The sequence below is a fragment of the Pungitius pungitius genome, chromosome 2 (assembly GCF_949316345.1).
Source record: "Pungitius pungitius chromosome 2, fPunPun2.1, whole genome shotgun sequence".
In the NCBI taxonomy this organism is placed as follows: domain Eukaryota; kingdom Metazoa; phylum Chordata; class Actinopteri; order Perciformes; family Gasterosteidae; genus Pungitius; species Pungitius pungitius.
Genome location: NC_084901.1, coordinates 25,738,636 through 25,756,960, shown reverse-complemented (window position 1 = coordinate 25,756,960; position 18,325 = coordinate 25,738,636). Strand labels below are relative to the sequence as shown.

Genomic DNA, 18,325 nt, shown 5'->3' with positions numbered 1-18,325 from the left:
CCTTGAAACTATAAATATGCAGTGTTATGTATTATTATTTAATATTTTGTTTTTTCATTTTTATTTTGTCATTTCAGTGATTCATTGTGATGGATGTCCCATGTCTGTTCCTTCTCAGCCTGCTGGTCCATTCAGCCGGTCCCCTGAAAGCTGCAGGGTGGGGGTTTGTCCTCTAGGGGGCTCTGTCTGGTTGTCTTCTTTGGCTCCATGTTAGGCTTGTTGCTGTGAGTGGCAGTAGTAGTGATGTCTTAAGGCCCGCTTGCTGAAGTCACTGGTTTACAGTGCCCATGATAAGCCTCTAGGTGTCACCCATCATCTAGTCGTTAAGGCAACAGAAGAGGGCTGTGATTTTAAGAGGATATTGTCTACATTAAAGATTTCACCAAATCCATCTGTAAATCCTCCTCCTCTTTCTGCACATCATCTCTTTTCGTCTGCTTTCACAGCAAATATTTACCATTAGTCGCCACATTCAAGTTGGATCCTTTTGCTTTATGAACTCAAGTGGCTCCGACATTGCAGAGCCTCTGTGTGCTTATTCTTTGGGCTGAGGCTACAATCTTAAGTAATTTAACGTTTGTGAAAATTACTCATAGATTACTCAAACAAGCCATTGCGAGTCACACAGTCTGCAAACACTGACAAGAACCTCAAATTCGTTGGTGTTAAGATGAAAACTGGTAATGGGTTTGGTGAAGGGTTACCATGTGTTCAGAGACTTGGTATGTTGCTATTTACCGATTGTGAAGTGGTAAACACACACGCAACAAACCCTTTGCTGTGAAATGAGTTACTAAGCTATTGTATTGAGAAAGTGCAGAGGTCAAAGAGAAAACCAGCAGGATTCCCTAGATTATATTAAATAGTATCTTTACATGATCAAATAGAGACAGTCCACTTACATGTGACCCAGCATTTTTCTATAGTTTTTGTAGATCAACCACATGTTGTTGTATTTTGTTATGCAAAATTAAGTCTGTGATGCTGATTGGTCTTCCTTTTGAAAGGGTGATATACCAAATAACCCCCTCAATGAATCATTGTTGTGTTCTTAGTTGGACACAACAGCTAGTATGGGATGTCACTCTTAATCAACTGCAATGATGCGTTTTTTGCTGACACAGTGGGACAACGAAGACTTACTCTGTCTTTCAATAGTATACTGACACTGTATAGGAATTCTGATCTTCATTTACTTGAAGAGCCACAACTACTTTCAGAGTAAAATTGTCTTCATGTGAGATCACATTCCGAAGCTATCGTTTTCTGTCCCTGCTCATAGGAATACATAAAGTAGCACAGTAAGATTCAAATATAAACCACAGATACCGGAACAATGTTTATTATTTTTATTTGTTTTTTTTATGAAACCATCCCCTTTCCCAATAACGTTCCAATAAAGGTGTCCATTAATGCATCGACATATTCTACACTATACATATTATAGTGACAAATAGAATCACAATTCAAAAGACAATTTAAATAAGTAGAATTTTGATTGCATGTCAAAGTCTTGATTCAAGGTTTTTGTACTCAACATGCATTCAAAATATAAAAATAGACTTATGTTTAGTTTATATACATTCTTTTTTATAAATATAAGTATACAAATGTATTTTTAAAATACAAAGATAAATATAGTGTTACAGAGTACCAAACCAGCAATTACAAACATTTTTTTGGGATATTTAGCATTCACAAAACACAATTATTACTATTAATTATTTATTAATAATTATTAGAAATGCAACTTTAACGACAATTTAAGTCCTGGTTTTAATCTTTTTTTCTCTTCTTTTTCTAAAGTACAGAAAGCAGTCTGTGGGTAGTGAATAAATAAAGAGGAACAGAAACAGGAAGTCTAGCTCTGCCGAACATCCTGTAAGAGCTTGTTGATTTCAGCCACCAGCTCGCTGGCATCCACTAGCTCGTGTCTGCTGTCACTACGTCTGCCTTGAAGGTGGCCGAGCACGGAGTCAATATCGTCCTCCTCATAGTTCTCTGGGATCTCCTCCATGGCAGGCAGCCACTTGGATGAGGGCCCGAGGAGCACTGCTGGCACCGGTGCCGGGGAAGGTTGCACCAGAATGGGGCTGACCAATGCCGTGAGCAGCGGGCTGCTGTGGGTTTTGGCGTTGTGGCTGTTGTTCGGGGGGCTGCTTTTGGGTGCCTGCGAGCCCTTGTGGCAGCTACTCTGGGAGCTTAGCTTTGTGCTTGGTTTCAGGGTGTGGTAACTGCCACCCTGGTGGTGGCCAGAAGGCCCAATGCTGCTTCCCGGGTTCTGGAAGTGGGTGTTGGCGGCCCAGGCCGCTACCCCCTGCTGGTGGACGGAGGGGTTGGGCTTGCCAGGGAGGTGGCATCTTCTGCGATCTAAAGATCCAGTCATAGGTACGCCCACTCCGCTGAGACTGGTCCCTTTCTGGTTCTCGTTAACATGGATGTACGAGTCTAGACCTTGGGGGAGCAACCGCTGGAACACACTGCTCATCTCTGACAGCAGCGACGTGGTGCCACACAAGTCTTCATCTCTGGCATCGCCCCCACCGCCCTCTCCCCCTTCCTTTTCATCACCTTCTTCACTCCCCAGGTCCTTGCCGAATGTGGAGAAGCTCTGGTTTCGGGCAGGGCCAGTGTCCATGCAGGGCTGCAAGGGCTTTTCCTGAGAAAGGTCAGTTGCTTTGCGGGCTTCTTCACCAGGGATGTAGAGGTTGCTGCGGTAGTCAGACGACGAAGACGGAGAGGCCAGGGGGGGCATCCAGCACTGATCTGAGTGACCTAGGACACGACACTCCTCTGTGCAAAGCCTCATAGCTAGAAAGAAAGACAGACATATTTGTAAATAATCAGGAATACTAAGCAGGAATAGAGTATACACATTCCTCACATCTGAGAAGCTCCAACCGTAAAGTGATCTTTTTCATGGATTAGAAACCGGCAACGACTGTTCATCTGTAGTTGGACCACAATATTGGGCCGAGGTTGGTTTTGCAATCAAATCTGCTTTATATGGGCTGTACAGGTTTATGTGCACATGTTTGAATGTTCCAATTTGTGAAATGGAACTACAAGGAGGAGTTGATCAAAAGATTCACAAAAATGTGAGAAACAATAGGCTAAATTTGTAGTAAAAACAGTTTGTATATAATAATATATACGGGTTTCAGAAAAACAAGAGGGTAAAGTTCTACTTTATGGGCCGAGGAAGGCTGGAAAAAAATGTAAACCCTAACAATGTATGAAATAATTTTATTTTTTAATTTAACATTTAGTTACATTGAGCACTTCGGTTCAATGTTAAATCTAATATGGTATAGTGTTTGTATTAGATGCAGGCAAATCTAGCTAGATACTCAGAGATCAAATTATTTTGTGTGTATTCACATTTGTTTAATGTTTCAACAAAACAACTATGAATCAGATCATAAATCTGTGAGTGATGCAAAGATTATTCCTGTCAGTTGAGTCATCTCCCATGGAGCTCGTGTCCGCCGGCCCCCCTCAGTTGTTTTTTTTTAAAATTTGTGCTGTGCTGCTCTAATTAGTGTGGAAGGCTCTCTGTAGCAGTGATTTCTACTGTACCTTCCAATGTATTTACCGCAGAGAGATAATACCGAGAGGGCAATCAATGCCTATTACAGATTCAAAATTACCCCTCCCTTAAAAGCTCTGCATCTTTCCCTTTCAAGTCACTCTTTTCAATATTAAATCTTCAAATAGAAAATCTCTGAAGAATAAATTAGACAAATCAAATATTCCAACTTAAAGCCTTCATTAAAGGAGTGCAGCGCTTTCAGTCGTGCTATTGAGGGACTTCATTATCTTCTCATTAACATGAAAGCAACATTCATAATACATCTTAGAGCAGATGAAAAGTGCATTTGGGTGCAGTGGAAAGCGTAAAAAAAAAGTGCGGGGGCCGAGCAGATTGGGTGTCTTTCTAATGAAAGTGTAAAAATTAAAGATTTACCCAACAGATTTGAGTGTAAAACAAACAAGAAGTAAAAAATGTATATTAATGTCATGCTTTAGCTCAGTGGTTCTCAACTGGTCTGGGTCCAGGACCCACCATCACCCCTTAATTACAAGCCGCGACCCGAATCGAGAAAAATTCTCAACATCTCAAATGAATTCAGTTCATAAGCTGAATTTTATATTTTATATTCAGGATGTTTAATTATCCTAAAAACCCAATGTCTCCCCCATATCAGAATGGTTTGACCCAACCTGGCACACGCTGCTGAAAACATAGACGGAAGAGGCAGCAAAAATAACAACACTCCGCTGCATTAAAAAAGTCCCTTCAAAGTAAAATCACAGAATTCATTTTTTTTATTCTAATTTTTATTTTCCCATGCAAAGGCCCGCGACCCATTAAAAACGGGTCCCATCAGTTGAGAATCACTGCTTTAGCTGTTAAGGCTAGAACATGCTTCTGCGTCTGGGTCTACATTTGCGTCTGTGTCTTGTGTCGACGGACTCGTTTCAATTCATGGTTCAAAAAGGCTTGCGCGTGTTGCAAAGCAATTCACCGCCAGAACACTAGGTGGAAAAACGTTTTTTTTGTAGAAAACCTGGAGAGTGACGTCTTTGTGTGCGGAAGTCGTTGGTTTGTTCATTTATTTATCAGATACTTTTTGTCCTGTGCATCGCCACTGCTGCTTTCAAATGCATTTTCTTCGGGACATTTGTCGCTTTGCGGAGATCTGCTTCCACTATAAGGACGCCATCCGCGCGACCGCCAATGCCGCGTTGTATCAGTGGTCATATATTTTTTTTCTCCGACAAAAATTCCTCAAACTGATTCATTATCTGCTGATAAATCTGCGTTTTTATAATAATGGGGATTATGCTATGAAACCGGAAATGTGAGACTCCTGAAAGGATGTAGTTAGCAGCCTTGCGGGCGGCGTTAGCTGGCGTAGCTTTTGACGCAAGTTTAGAAAAATTGGTCGACACACGCAAGCACGTAAGAGTGGGTGAAAAAGCACGAAAGGGGCGCGCAAGGGGCTCTTGCGTCTGTGTGTCCTTGCGTTTCTCTGAAAACGCAGAGGCATAAACTAGGCTTTAATATGAGGGTTTTAGTGTTTAGCTTAGCATTCAGACTGGAAGGAGGAGAAAGCAGACCCTCAGACGAATGGCTTAGTCTATAGGGGTTGAACTGTAAAGTTGCCTTGTTAGCATGGGATTTTTTGGTTTTTCATTGTTATCTTTGACGCTACCACAGCTGAAGATATTACTAAGATGATGGCAAGATTCAGGAAGTTGCCTTAATCAGCTGTTTGTCAAGAAAGAGATCCGGCAGCTAAATCCATAATGTATGAACTTAAAATGAGGTAAAGTGAATTCCCAAGCCTTATCAGGTTGGGTGCTTTTCACAGAGTAGAAGTACCTCCCCCCATCTTGCAGTTTTTATATTAAGCTGTGCTAACTACATCCTGACTCCAGTTCTGTACTTAACACACAAACAGGAGTGAAATAAGTCAACCAAAGCAGAATATAGAGTAGACTGTTTAGTACTTTTAATACTGCTGCTTTGGAAAATGTCATGGTTTCTTCTGAACGTGGGAATAATTTATTTAATGTTTTAACTAACCCCTAACTGACTAAATACTGTTCAAAATCATCCATTCTCCAGGGGAAACAGGGGTGGGGTGAACCTACAGAAGAAGAAAGGTGAGCTTTGAGATATAATTATGCTCTTCAGGGCTTAATCACGAGCGCAACTCTATGGCACTCCATGGCAACTATTCGTCACATGGCAATTAGGTGGCTCCTTTTCATTAGAAGCGTACAAGGGCTTCGGTTTGGACTGCTCGAATGCGGAGAAAAAGGACGAGTGACTAACGAGCAGAGCTATGACGGAAGGGAGGCAGGAGGTTTTGGTGATGAGATTGTCTACCTGTCTGGGTCAGCTCTAATTGGGAAGTAGCTCAAATGTAGTGTTAAGTGATGAATGTTTTTGGAAGCTGGCTGAAAAAAAGAAGCAGGAACTCTGGAAAAGAGGGATGGCCCGACAAAAGAAGCTGCGGAAGCTTGCAACCTGTGCAAAGTAAGCTAAGACAGGCTGAGAGGAAGAGGGATTTTGGAGAGTAAAATATTTTAAAGTTAGTACAGGTCAAACAATGTCAACAACTTTTAAAATGTATTCCATATTAACTCAACTAAGGAGAGGAGAAAGCATTCATGCAGTGTTACAGTAGGGGGTGGGGGGAGATGTGCGGCTGTAAAGGAGGATAAGTTGAGATATCTCAACAACATAGAATGCTGTGGTTGAATAAATGGTAAATGGACTGTACTTGTGTAGCACTTTTCTAGTCTTCCGACCACTCAAAGCGCTTTAACACTTCATGTCATCATTCACCCATTCGTACACTGATGACAGGAGCTACCATACACAGTGGCACCTGCCCATCAGTAACTTGTGTAACGTTCACACACAGTCACAGCAATGTTGAGTTAAGTGTCTTGCCCGAGGACACATCAACATGCGGGTTAGCAGGGCCTGGGATAGAACTGCCAATCCTCCGATTGGAGGATGACCGTGCATCTCCACCCACCCAGTCGCCACATTCTCAAACATCCAGCCACTTGTAATGCAGCAAAACACATGCCTTAATGGCTGATACAGTTCTTTACTAACAAGCAGCTGATGAATAAAGTGAGGTATGGAGCTTGCTATGTGTTGATCATGGGTTTCTCAACCTGTCAAAGGGTCACACCACTAAGGGGGTGATTTCCAGGAGGCGGGGGTGATTTCAGGGGTACAATGAAGTGAAAAACACTATAATAGAATAATTTAATAAAAACAAACATAAACAGTTCTTAAATACTTACAATTCAAACTAAACAATTAGTTGATTTCTCAAATTGTCAATGAACAACATGAATATGCAACTGCATGCTTTTGTATAAAGTACTTTTCTCATATATAAAATCTCTCGTTAAAGTACTTGTCCAAATGTTCTGCAGATTAACACAATGAGGAAAGTCATTGGCCTCCAATCATTGCTCCAATTTAACAATCTGATGCATTGTACAACCTAAAAAAAAAACTCTGGATCCACAACTAGATGCTAAGACAGGAGGGTAATGGTTGGGCACGAATGAGAGGATGTGGGGTGCGGTGGATAGGGGACTAGGGGTGTACCTGCATGCGATCTGTGCTGGCCATCAGGGGCATATATCTCAGTAAAGCCCTCACCAAGGAGCCTATCCATGGGTGACTCCCTTCCAGGCTCGTAGTCACTGTCCCCTGCCTCACTGTCTCCACGACCGCTGTCCTTCAGACTGAACTTGTCCATCTCATTCAGAGCAAATCTGCAAATAGACACAGGCAGTTGGATTTTACATATATTTCATAGAACACTGGCTACTCACAAACAATAATGTCAAATAGGGCTGGGCGCTATGGACAAAAGAATTCACGTCACAGTAGTTTATAAGATTCTCACAGTATCCTGGCAAACATATTCATTCATTGAGGACAAAAGGGACTGGCGAGTTAGCTTGTTAGAACCAAAAATCATCCAAACAGCACACAGCTCCTCTTGGCGAACGCGTTGTGTGAGTGCATCTCTGGTCTCGCATTGTTCCTCCTGCATTGCTCTTTTACGTGTTTCATGTAGCAACTGATTTTCTTCTTGTTTTGATAGCGGAGGAGCGCAAACCGCCATGCAGTTCGGCAGGGTCATTTTATACAATTATTAGTGTTACAAATTGTTGTGTCATGGTGATTTACCATGTGAGTGTTTGTTGTGGGTTATTAACTGTTGTTATGAAGTTATAGCCATGACTCAATCTCAATACACGTACAACAACTAGCTAAGAGTGCTCTGCGCTCTGCAGTGGTGTGAAAATAAATTCTGCTGCCTGCCGAAGAGCAACATCAGTTGTTATGGCTATACACAGGTACGGCGGAAATGGTACGTGAAAAACTCATACCCTAAGGGAATCTTCTACCGGTTTAATCGATATACCGCCCAGCCTTAATAATAGCTAAGGGAATGCACTGCAACTGATGAATAACACTGTGCACAGAGATCCAAAGAGCACCCTGCAGAAGAGGTTTTACATAAAATTATGCAAATTAGACATACAGTTTGAAAATAAAAACAAAAGTTCCTATCCAATATCCTGAATAAGGGCCTGTGAGAAAGAGCCCATTGCAGACATAATCATGTGGTCATGAGTCACCTTATTTTTGTTGGACAATGAAGGTTTAAAACCATAATGTTGTGTGTGTATTACCGGTAGCTCCTGGTGTATTTGTTTCCTCTGAAGCTTGGTCGTGGCTGGTACTGGCCCTGATGGAGCATGGACAGAAGCTGTGAGACTTGCTACAATCCCAAGAGAAACCAAAAAAAGAGAAACAAGAGGAAAAAAAGAAAAAAGAAAAGAAAATATGAAGAGGGGAAAATGATTGGAGTCAAACAAAACAAGCAAGGCCACAAAACAATGTATAGGTGGGGAGTGGGGTTGCGGGGTGGTGGCATGACATATTTTAAATAATGGGATGATGAACAAAAACATGACACAAAGAGCTGAGGTAACAAAATATAGGAGCAATTTATCAATGTGAAACAAATACTGAATATATGAAGAATTATTTTTGAAAATGTTCATAATAGAATAGAATATTGCAAGCGGGTTATCTTTAGGTTTTAAAATACATCAAATCCATTTGTAAAACAAATACAGATGTGTATTTACACTATTTAGTACAAAGGATATTGATTTAAGTTTAAATGAAACTAAATGACATGTAATGTAATGTAAATAGAATCATTAGACATAATATCGTTGTCTTACCTCCACTGGGGGTGTAGCGTGGGCCAGTTCTAGGGCGAAGTTCTCAGGCACATGATTGGAGGAAATGGTTACAAGGCTGTTGAGGGACTGACGGCTATGGTGGCTCTGCCTGCTGCCAAGGGTTCCCCTCTCAGGCGTTGGGGAGGCTGAAGGGGAGCGAGGGTTGGCCCGGATAGGCAGAGTCCCATTAACGGTTGGGACCAGTGTGATATCGGTCTTGTGGATCTGCCTAGCAGGCTTCTTGGGGTGATTCTGGTAGCTGTTCTCTGCCACACGGCAGTTGTAATTGTTTCTAGGGTCTTTCTTCTCTCGGCTGCAGCGGGCAGTAGCAAACATAACCATGATAATGAGTAGGAGAGCGCAAACCACACCTAGAGATATGATGACGACGAGGGAGAGATCCAGAGGGGCTTGGCTGGAGCCAGTGGGATAGAGAGCAGGGAAGAGGTCCATATTTTCCTGCAGGGAGATTCTAAAGAGGGCCTCTGTGGACAACCGAATGGTCCCCCTGTCCTGCACTTCCACCCTGATCTCCATCATGTCCCGGTGAGTCTGCTCCAGGCTGCCGTTAGTTCTGAACTCACATCGACGTGTGTCCATCACAAACAACCCATCCTCATTGCCACCAACAATGGCACAGCTCACTTCTCCATTAGTGCCGGCATCGCGGTCTGTGACTTTAAGCGCAGCGATGAGGTGACCAGGTGATGCATACTTCCACACCGGCAGCTCAGCTGTGTGATTCCGAAGGGAAGGGGAGTGTATAATGGGGGGGTTGTCATTTTCATCCAAGACAGTGAGAAGAACAGTGGTGTTGGTTGACAAAACAGGATTTCCCCCGTCACGTGCCTGAATGGTGAAAGTGATACGGCTGACGTCTTCATGGTCAAAGCTGCGTAAGGCATAGATGGCGCCATTAGAAGGGTCAATGGTGACGTAAGTGGAGATGGGGCTCCCCTGAACCGGAGCATCCATGACGGTGTAGGTGATCTGGCCGTTGGTGCCCAGGTCTGGATCTGAGGCCACCACAGTCATCAAGTAGGCTCCAGGAGAGTTGTTCTCCGATTTAAAGACTTCGTAGCGGCTCTTTTCAAAACTTGGAGGATTGTCATTTTCGTCCAGCACCTGAACGGTGAAGTGTTTGATGGTGGAGAGGCTGGTGGAGCCCCTGTCTTCAGCTATGACTGTCAGACTGTACTCTGACCTCTTCTCCCTGTCCAGCGTGACATTAGTGAGGATCATGTAATTCTTCTCGTGGGTCTTTTGGAGTCTGAAGTGTCCGTGTCCGTGCAGTCTGCACACCACCTCACCATTGAGCCCAGCATCACTATCGTCAACACGTACCAGAGCTATGAAAGTGTCCACTGGGGCACCCTCTGAGATGTATGCAACTTCCTCTTTGCCAGGCGTCATCAGGTTGATGTTTATCTCTGGTTTGTTGTCATTTACGTCCACTACTTTTACCACAATTTTGCAAAGTCCAGGAATGGAATTTGGGCCCATGTCCTGAGCCTGAACATCCAGCTCATAGGAAGCCGTGCTTTCATAGTCCACTTTTTTAATAAGGGTGATGTGACCATTTTCTGGGTTTATCTTAAATGTTTCCAAAATCTTTGGCGATACATGACTGCTAAAAGCGTAGACTATTTTCCCATTAGTGCCCTCGTCTGGATCCGTGGCATTTAAGTCAATCATTAGAGTCCCCAGAAGAGAGCTTTCCAGCAGGTTAATAATATAAGCTTGCTCCTCAAAGGCTGGGCTGTTGTCATTGGAATCCGAGATGGTGATCTTGATTAAAGTAGAGCCAGATTTTGGGGGTGAACCGTTATCCGAGGCTGTGAGCTGCAGCTGGTAGCTGGAGAGCACCTCCCTGTCCAAGTCTCTCATCACCACTAGCTCTGCGTACTTGGCCCCGTCAGTCCTGGTCCTCACATCGATCTTAAAGAAGTTATTTGGCGTCAAAGCATATGTGTGGAGGGAGTTTTCCCCGACGTCCGCATCCACGGCGCCATCCAGTGGGATGCGCGTCCCCACGGATGCGCTCTCCGAGATCTCAATGGGGACAATGGCGCGCGAGAAGTGCGGGGAGTTGTCGTTGATGTCCAGCACTTCCACCTCCACATGGAACAGCTGCAGAAACTCCGTCGGGAGTGTGACTACGTCGAATTCAATAGAGCAGTTCAAGTTTTTTTCACAAAGCTTCTCACGATCGATTTTGGTACCAATGCTGATCTCCCCGTCCTCCTCACGGACTGACAGGAACGGCGTGCTCCCTCGCTGCATAGCGCGGAACCGAAAGGTCAGGGTACTCGGTAGTTTGGATAAAACCCCGGCAACATCGTCTTTCAACCGTGTAATAACAGTTCCCACTTTCTGCTCCTCGTAAACTTTATATATCAAAGTCTTTCCGGCGGCGCCGCGCGTAAGCGCGACAAAAAACAGTAGTTTAAAAAATGCCGAAGAGAATAGGTTTCCTTTGGTTTGGATCATTTTTGCCCTCATCTTCTGTCCGCACACGGTGGCGAATTCTTCAACAGAGGGGGAAATCCGAGGGGGAGGGAATAGTTGTTTTCTCAGACGTCTGGCATGGTTAATCCTCCGCAGCTGCTCAATGTTGCTAAAATAACATATAGATCGATAAATAAGTAGATTCTGGATCTTTTGGTTTGAACAGCAAACCGTGGCAATGTCGACGGATCTGTTACGTATATCGACATATGCCCGTCACCTCGTGTGTCTGCGCCAGTGAATGAGTGAGAGTGGATGAAAAGACGCAGCTAGAGAGAGAGAGAGAGAGAGAGAGAGAGAGAGAGAGAGAGAGAGAGAGAGAGAGAGAGAGAGAGAGAGAGAGAGAGAGAGAGAGAGAGAGAGAGAGAGAGAGAGACTTTGTCTGCGCGCTCTATTCTGTCACCTCTACGGTCTCTCCACCCTCCCCGAATCCCAACCCCCTTTCCTCTCTCCCCCTAAATAACCAGAATGGCCTCCTTCAAGCAGGACAGGAGGGGCTATTGACGGTAGCCCCGTTGCCCTCATGCCTCCCCCCAACACAGAAGACACCCCAGTATCAAAAGTGTGCCACAACAATGGGCCAGGGGAGAAAATATTCTGGGCTTAGACACTTTCAGCACAACCGCACACTGACCCGCGACAGACTTACATTGTTATGGTGGCAATTCACAACGTGTGCCAACTCTTTTATCATCTGTCTACGTGAAACACGAAATTGTGCCTATCCGAATAATAATGCCACGAGGAAGGAAACTTACCCAGCAAAAGCTGAAAAAGCTAATAATATATATATATATATATATATAATCTAATATTTTTGTTTCTCTAAACTATGAACTTTCAGTATATCTATTTATTTGCTAATGTATTATTTTTTTATCTTCAGAATGAAAAAATCTGAAATGAACAATATTTTATGCAGTTACTCTGGAGCCCTAGTTCAACAAACCAAAATTGTGAATGATTTCACATTTGTACACAAAATTATATTTTTCATATTTGATAGACGATATTTGATAGCTATCATATTTGATAGCCAGATTAATACATTTATTGAAATAAAAATCCAGATGTTCTTTTTTCACAAACTCTTGCTGCTTAATAATATTGCGTAGAAACCTACACACAGATGATCTGACCAAATTACCATCCTGCAAACTGAAAGTGTCTATAGGGAGAAACCCACGGGGGCGAGCAGAATTTTACGAGACAAGCAACAAGCCATCTGGCCTGGGCCTCTGACTGCCCAAACCTACAATTACCATTTATTCAGACCAAGTATCCCCCAAACAAATGATACCAAGTGAGAATTAGCCCTAGCTAAAGCCAGATCAGATAAAAATATTCATCTTTCATTGTTTTCTAAACTGTTGTTTGGGTTTTAATATTGAGTATGAGAGGCTATTTGTGACCTTGAATTGACTTTATTTGGATGTGTCAAAGTTGTTGATAAGAATCAATAAAGGGGATCACAAAGATCACAAAGGTTTTTTTTGGCCTTTATTAATCCATCCTCCGTGCCATTACAGTTCACATCATAGCCAACATTTCTATAGGACACCCTCATCAATGTGGCGCAGACTCCAGTAAGCCTATAGAAACCCATTTTGGATTTCTTTTCCCCCTAATTCATTCAGAAAGTAATGAGTCACTGCTGTCAGCCTTCTATTCTCACTAAGCTTCATTTGGGAGCGCGAACCACAGCAGTGATTGGTTTCAACAGAGCAAATTATCAGAAGCTACCGCCATTTTTGAGAGGATGCTCCTCTGTGATGGATTTTTATCTGCATTTTAAATTCCTATGTGTGACCCGTGGGAACAGACTCTCTGTGCCGCCATCTGCCTTTGAGCAAACACATGGACATCGACTCCAGAGCTGATAGACACACACACACACACACACACACACACACACACACAGTGATGCTGGATGGCTACTCAAGGGTAACGTTTATTCTGTGCAGTTTAAATATAGTTCGTTTACAATGTCCATATCTTCTTAATATTACTTTAATCATCTAGCTTGAGTTTATTGTCTCAACTGATTTGTTTAGATTTTTGTTATGGTCAAAGATCTGAATAAAAAATTCTAAGTGTTGTGTGCCAGTGTTCTGAACAATGCTGCCGTATTCATGTATTTGAAACTTACATAAGCCTGTGTATTGATTTAGAGTGGGTTTGCATCCTTACAATACTACACCCACTTTTCCCCAGTTCGTTACGCATTGACAGCCATGTGAGTACAGTGCTCAAGTTCTCACTGTGGTGTTTCTCGTCAGAGCAGCTATAGTCCCCCAGCCTGTGACATATAACATATAACAACGCTTGCCACTGGCTGCCGTGTCTGCACACATACTGCTACACCCAATCCCCGGTGAGGAGCTCATGATGCCCTAATGGCATTACTTAAATTGAATTTGCAAATCACACATCTACCGCAAAAGCAAAAAGAAGAGTATTTCTTTAATCCCATCAGAGCTGCACGAGAGGACTGCACTGTGTGTGATGATACTGTGTATCAAATAGATAGTATCAATAGTATATAGTAGTAGTAACAGTATCAAATAGACCCACTGTTACTCTACATAGTCACATGTTTAACTGATATAGGCCAGAAGGGCTGGTGAGGCCAGGTGGAGGGAGGGTTACTGGGTGGCTGATGTTGTGGATGCAGATATATTTTGTCCTTGGGGACCTTTAAACAGCTGAAAAGAGTAAGGGGTCTGAGTGCGGGGGTGGGTGTATGGCGACGGCCTGGGAAACTTTGTCATTGAAATGAAGCAGGAGATCCCGAAGACAAAGGCTGCGTAGCAGGTGGAGAGAGGGCGGTGCGGGGGGCCCTCCCTCCCCTTGGACAACCAGTGCACAGAGGACGGGGGGGAAGGGTGTAGCGGCTGGGAGCGGTGATGGAGTTTACAACTTTTTTTTAAATATACGTTTTTCCCTGACATTCATCCCTCTTATTTATTTTTTTCGGTTTCCAATCCAGATATCACATCAAGAATGAATCAAGTATGAAATGAGCAGATGCTATCAACAGTGACGGGCGGAGTAAAAAAGTGAGAACAAAGATATTGAAAGCACTATTCCAGAACAGTCTAGTTCAAATAAACAGTTATAATTCAGTACTTCTCCATCTTCCAGCCAGAAGGGGGGTCTTGGCGTGCGTTGGGGGGTTGGGAGGATTGTAAAGGCACGCGAGCATCTGCCACCGTCTCATTAGCATGCTGTTAGCTCGCGCGAGACTGAAAGGATTTGGGCTCAGAGAGAGGGGAGTGAGTAACTTTCCCTCCACCCGCCGAGCAGGGCGAGAGTGACACATCACAAAGCCAAATTCAAATGTGAGGCAAAACCAGCTGATCACTGGTCTGCAGTTAGTTCCAAGAGCATTGCAGAGGTCCAATACTGATGTTGGGTTATGCTGTCTCCAATTTCATTGCAAAGGTGTGTGCGTGTGTTGGGCGGGCTTTGAGGGGGATCTTGCATTGAAACTAAAAAAGAAAAAAAAAACAAAGAAGCTGAATGAGAGTATTTCATTTGTTGAACTATTCCTTCAAAAAATCTCAAAAAGTTAAAAATACTTATAAATAACTATTCCTTTACAGGCACCTACACTTCCTCTGGCCCTCACACATTCATTTCTCTTCAATCCGTGTTGTTCACTGTATCTCAGAAGATATTTTGTAATGAAATCTCACAAGTTTTTGCACTGCATCCTTAGCTTGCATTGCTTAGTTCTACAAGGGAGGGACTTGTAACTCTCTGAAATGTATCTCCCCTTAGAGGAAAAAGGGGTCTTTGTTAAGTTGTAACAGTGTAGAAAAGATGTTGCAAAATGACACAAAATGAAATACAACAGAGTATGGCATATATGACACATCTGCAACCATGCAAGCTGCCAACCTGAGCATCTGTTTTCCTCTTTCATAGATAATTATTAAACCCCCGCACAAATATAGCCCTTTGATTAGAGAGACGTGATGTTTAAGTGTCAGTGCCTTGGAAACAAACTCCATTGTAACTTTATAGAAGCTAGTTCACCTTGACACGCACCATCTATATATGGGTGATGGTGGAGGATGGAGTAGTGTGATGCGCTGGGAGCTGCAAGGTTTCCCCATGTGCCATGTCAAAGTGTCTCTGAGCAAGACACCTTCCCAGGCAAATGTGACGCATGGGTTATAATGCAATGTAAGTTGCTTTTGATAAAATTGTCAGCTAAATGACATGTAATATCACCTTGTTGGTATGAGCAACAATACACACACAGTTATGGCCATATCTTTTTTTCTGGACTCTTATGTTTTCACAGTTTGTCCAGGTTTTCTCTACAAATATCCCACATAAGTGTACATATGCTTGGTAAAGTTGATTCCTGCATTGTTTACATCACATGTGGCAGTGTCATGCTGAGCCTTCTCTGCAGCCTGTTTGCTCTCCTCTTATCTCAAATTGTCTTTGCTGAGATTGCCAGCCGATTCATGAAGCCCCGCCTCTACCTGGGGTGCCGTCATGTTAACTTCCCTGTGGGACTCCATTCACATTTGGGAGGTATTGAAAGAGCTCCTTGACTGGGTAATAATGTCTCCAAGCTATACACAAGGCCCTTCTCTGCTTCGGTATGTGCTGTGCCACACCACTATTTACCATGTTGACGTCTGTGCTTTGAAAAGAAGGTTTTTAGATGTCCTGTTTGACCATAAAGAGCAGCCCTCACTACTTTGTGTAAATTGGTGTGTTGTGTTTCACTGTAAAAAATACAATAAATGCTATTCATGTGTATTAAGGGACTCGCAGCAGGACAAAATTGTAACCATATTTTAAACTTAACCTGTTCTTTAAATTAGAATTGTGATGACAAACACCTCAAAGGTATCGCTCTGCGAGGGCTCTGCCGGCATGTTTTGTCTGCCACGGAGGATAATTGACTTCTGGGTGTCCTAAAAAGACTCACATTAGTCTTACGTTTCATGCAACAACAGTGCAGGGCTGTTAACGGAGCTCGCGGGCACTTTTTGCATCAGACCCTTTCCTGCATTCATGTTTTAAAAGAGCCAAAGCCCTCCTTTCTGACGGACACACGTCTGGCATATGCTGCGCGGATACCTGATCACTTGTTTTGAAGTTTCATAATAGCTTCTCCTGGTCTACGCCTCTTCATGACTTAGGACCGGGATATTCGTGTGCAGCCAGTAATATCCTTCATCAAACACTACCTTTTTGTATCAATCCACCTCAATTAATCTCACCACACCCTTCTTTCTCTTCACCTTCAAAAGGGTTAGTCTGCCAGATGCTAAGCAAATATTTTGTATACATTCAAAACCTGTCCCATGCTCTTCTCTCTGCACAAACAAAGCAGTACAGTGCCTTGTTGTATTTGGTTTGGTTCCAATCCTAAAACTCACATGTCAACCAGTTTTTGTGCAGGCACACCAGCACAAAGCTTTCTATTTTGTCAAGCTGTCGGCGACGCATGCTGGTGGGACAATGGAGAGACAGCAGCGGCTGAGGAGTTTTTCTGCACCAATCCGAGTGCTGGGGGGGAGAAGTCAGCGAACAAAGGCCTTGGATGGGGCTCCAATAGAAAGTTTACCACGTGCAGGGCCAATGGGTGACATATTTTCAGGGGTGCTCAGTCATTAGAGGGAAGATTTACTACACCCAACCCCCACTTCTTCTCTGTTTGTCTTGGCAGATGTGAGGCAGGCGCTGGCCTTTTTCTCTCTCTCCCTTTCCTTTCTTTCTGGTGTGGGGGTGGAATTCATCTGACAAAGCACGTGTTCCTAATTTTGGGGCCATTTGTGTGGAAACTCTTTTTGATTCCGGGATCAGCTTTCACAGCATGCTAGACGCTCTCCCTCCAATGTCAGGCCGACTTTCTCTATTTGTAATCTTTGCTCTTCCAATCATTGGAAATACAACATCAGCGTGGCATTGAAAGCAATCAACCGGTGATTAAATTATAAACAGATGACTTAATATATAAATGCAATTAGCATCCATCTAATTCATTACAACAGAACTAATAAAGTGATTCAATAACAACCATATTTCACATCCACTGTAAAGTGGGAGATAGTACTCAGATGTATTGTTTATTAAAAGCTATTACCAACTTTCCCAATGAGTACTTGGGTGCACCACTGAGCTTTTGTAATAATTGGCTGATACAATACCCGCAAACAGCAACTTTTTACAGGAACCAGCGATTGCAGACAAGCCAGTGCTATATCTGCAGGATCTTGTTTTACGACCTTAATTAAAAAGGTCAAGACAGTGAAAATAGTTCATCATAGTGGCCTAAGCGAAAGGTAATACTAAAGGGTGCAGTTGTTACGCAGCCCATAACCAGGGCTTTCAGACCCATGTTCTTTATCCAACCACATTCACAGTAGGAACCTTGGATGCAGCAGTGAGCCCTGATGCCTGCTTCGATGACTTCTCTTCCATCAACCTTGATCAACTGACCTCTACAATTTTGAAGTCTGGAACTTCTACTTGTCTCTTGGATCCGATTGCTTAAGGTTTTTCCTTTGGTTAGCACGTCTTAACTGGATATTATGAATCTCTCTTTGTTGACGAGACATGTACTACAGTCTTGGTACACCTACTCTTAAGAAACCTCTCGAAGATCCTTTATAAATCTGTTGCAAATCAATTATGTGACATTCTACAAAACAATGTTTTGTCAGGATTTCGAGGGCATCAAAGCACAGAAACAGCACTGTGCATCGCACAGAACTCATCTCTTTTTTGTCTTGCTGGATCTCAGTGCCGCATTTCACACCATCGATCACTGTGTCCTGCTGCAGAGACTAGAACATTTGAGGAGCTGCTCTTGAATCCAATTTGTCGGATTGATCCGAGGTTTGTGCTTGTAAACGGTGAATCCTCGAAGACCACCAATGTTAGTAACAGAGTCCCACAAGGTTCTGTGCTTGGAATAATTTTATTTGCCCTGTAAATGCATCCTTTGGGCGATGTTATCAGAAAACACAGCATGAAC

At 43.1% G+C, this 18,325-nt stretch overlaps 1 protein-coding gene across 3 annotated transcripts; it reads right to left on the bottom strand.

Moving 5' to 3' along the window:
* Positions 1 to 1,333: 1,333 nt before the first annotated feature.
* Positions 1,334 to 11,559, bottom strand: pcdh18b (protocadherin 18b). 3 transcript variants are annotated; one of them, XM_037460881.2, is made up of 4 exons: positions 8,809 to 11,559; positions 8,248 to 8,336; positions 7,148 to 7,317; positions 1,334 to 2,811 (listed from the first exon to the last, which is right to left on the bottom strand). In XM_037460881.2, the coding sequence occupies exons 1-4, from the start codon at positions 11,308 to 11,310 to the stop codon at positions 1,862 to 1,864; spliced, it is 3,711 nt and encodes a 1,236-aa protein (XP_037316778.2). In that variant the 5' UTR covers positions 11,311 to 11,559; the 3' UTR covers positions 1,334 to 1,861. The 3 variants fall into 3 exon arrangements, with proteins under 3 accessions (XP_037316778.2, XP_037316780.2, XP_037316779.2); XM_037460883.2 differs by having other exon boundaries at positions 7,202 to 7,317; XM_037460882.2 differs by having other exon boundaries at positions 8,248 to 8,303.
* Between the last annotated feature and the right edge of the window lie 6,766 nt (positions 11,560 to 18,325).

Bases quoted from the DNA above. Each gene is read 5' to 3' on its own strand.
- pcdh18b (XM_037460881.2), bottom strand. From the start codon at position 11,310: ATGAGGGCAAAAATGATCCAAACCAAAGGAAACCTATTCTCTTCGGCA. The intron at 7,318-8,247 runs GTAATACACACA...GTCTATTTGCAG, and splicing joins AAATACACCAGGAGCTACCG to ATTTGCTCTGAATGAGATGG. The intron at 2,812-7,147 runs GTACACCCCTAG...CTTTCTTTCTAG, and splicing joins CCAGCACAGATCGCATGCAG to CTATGAGGCTTTGCACAGAG.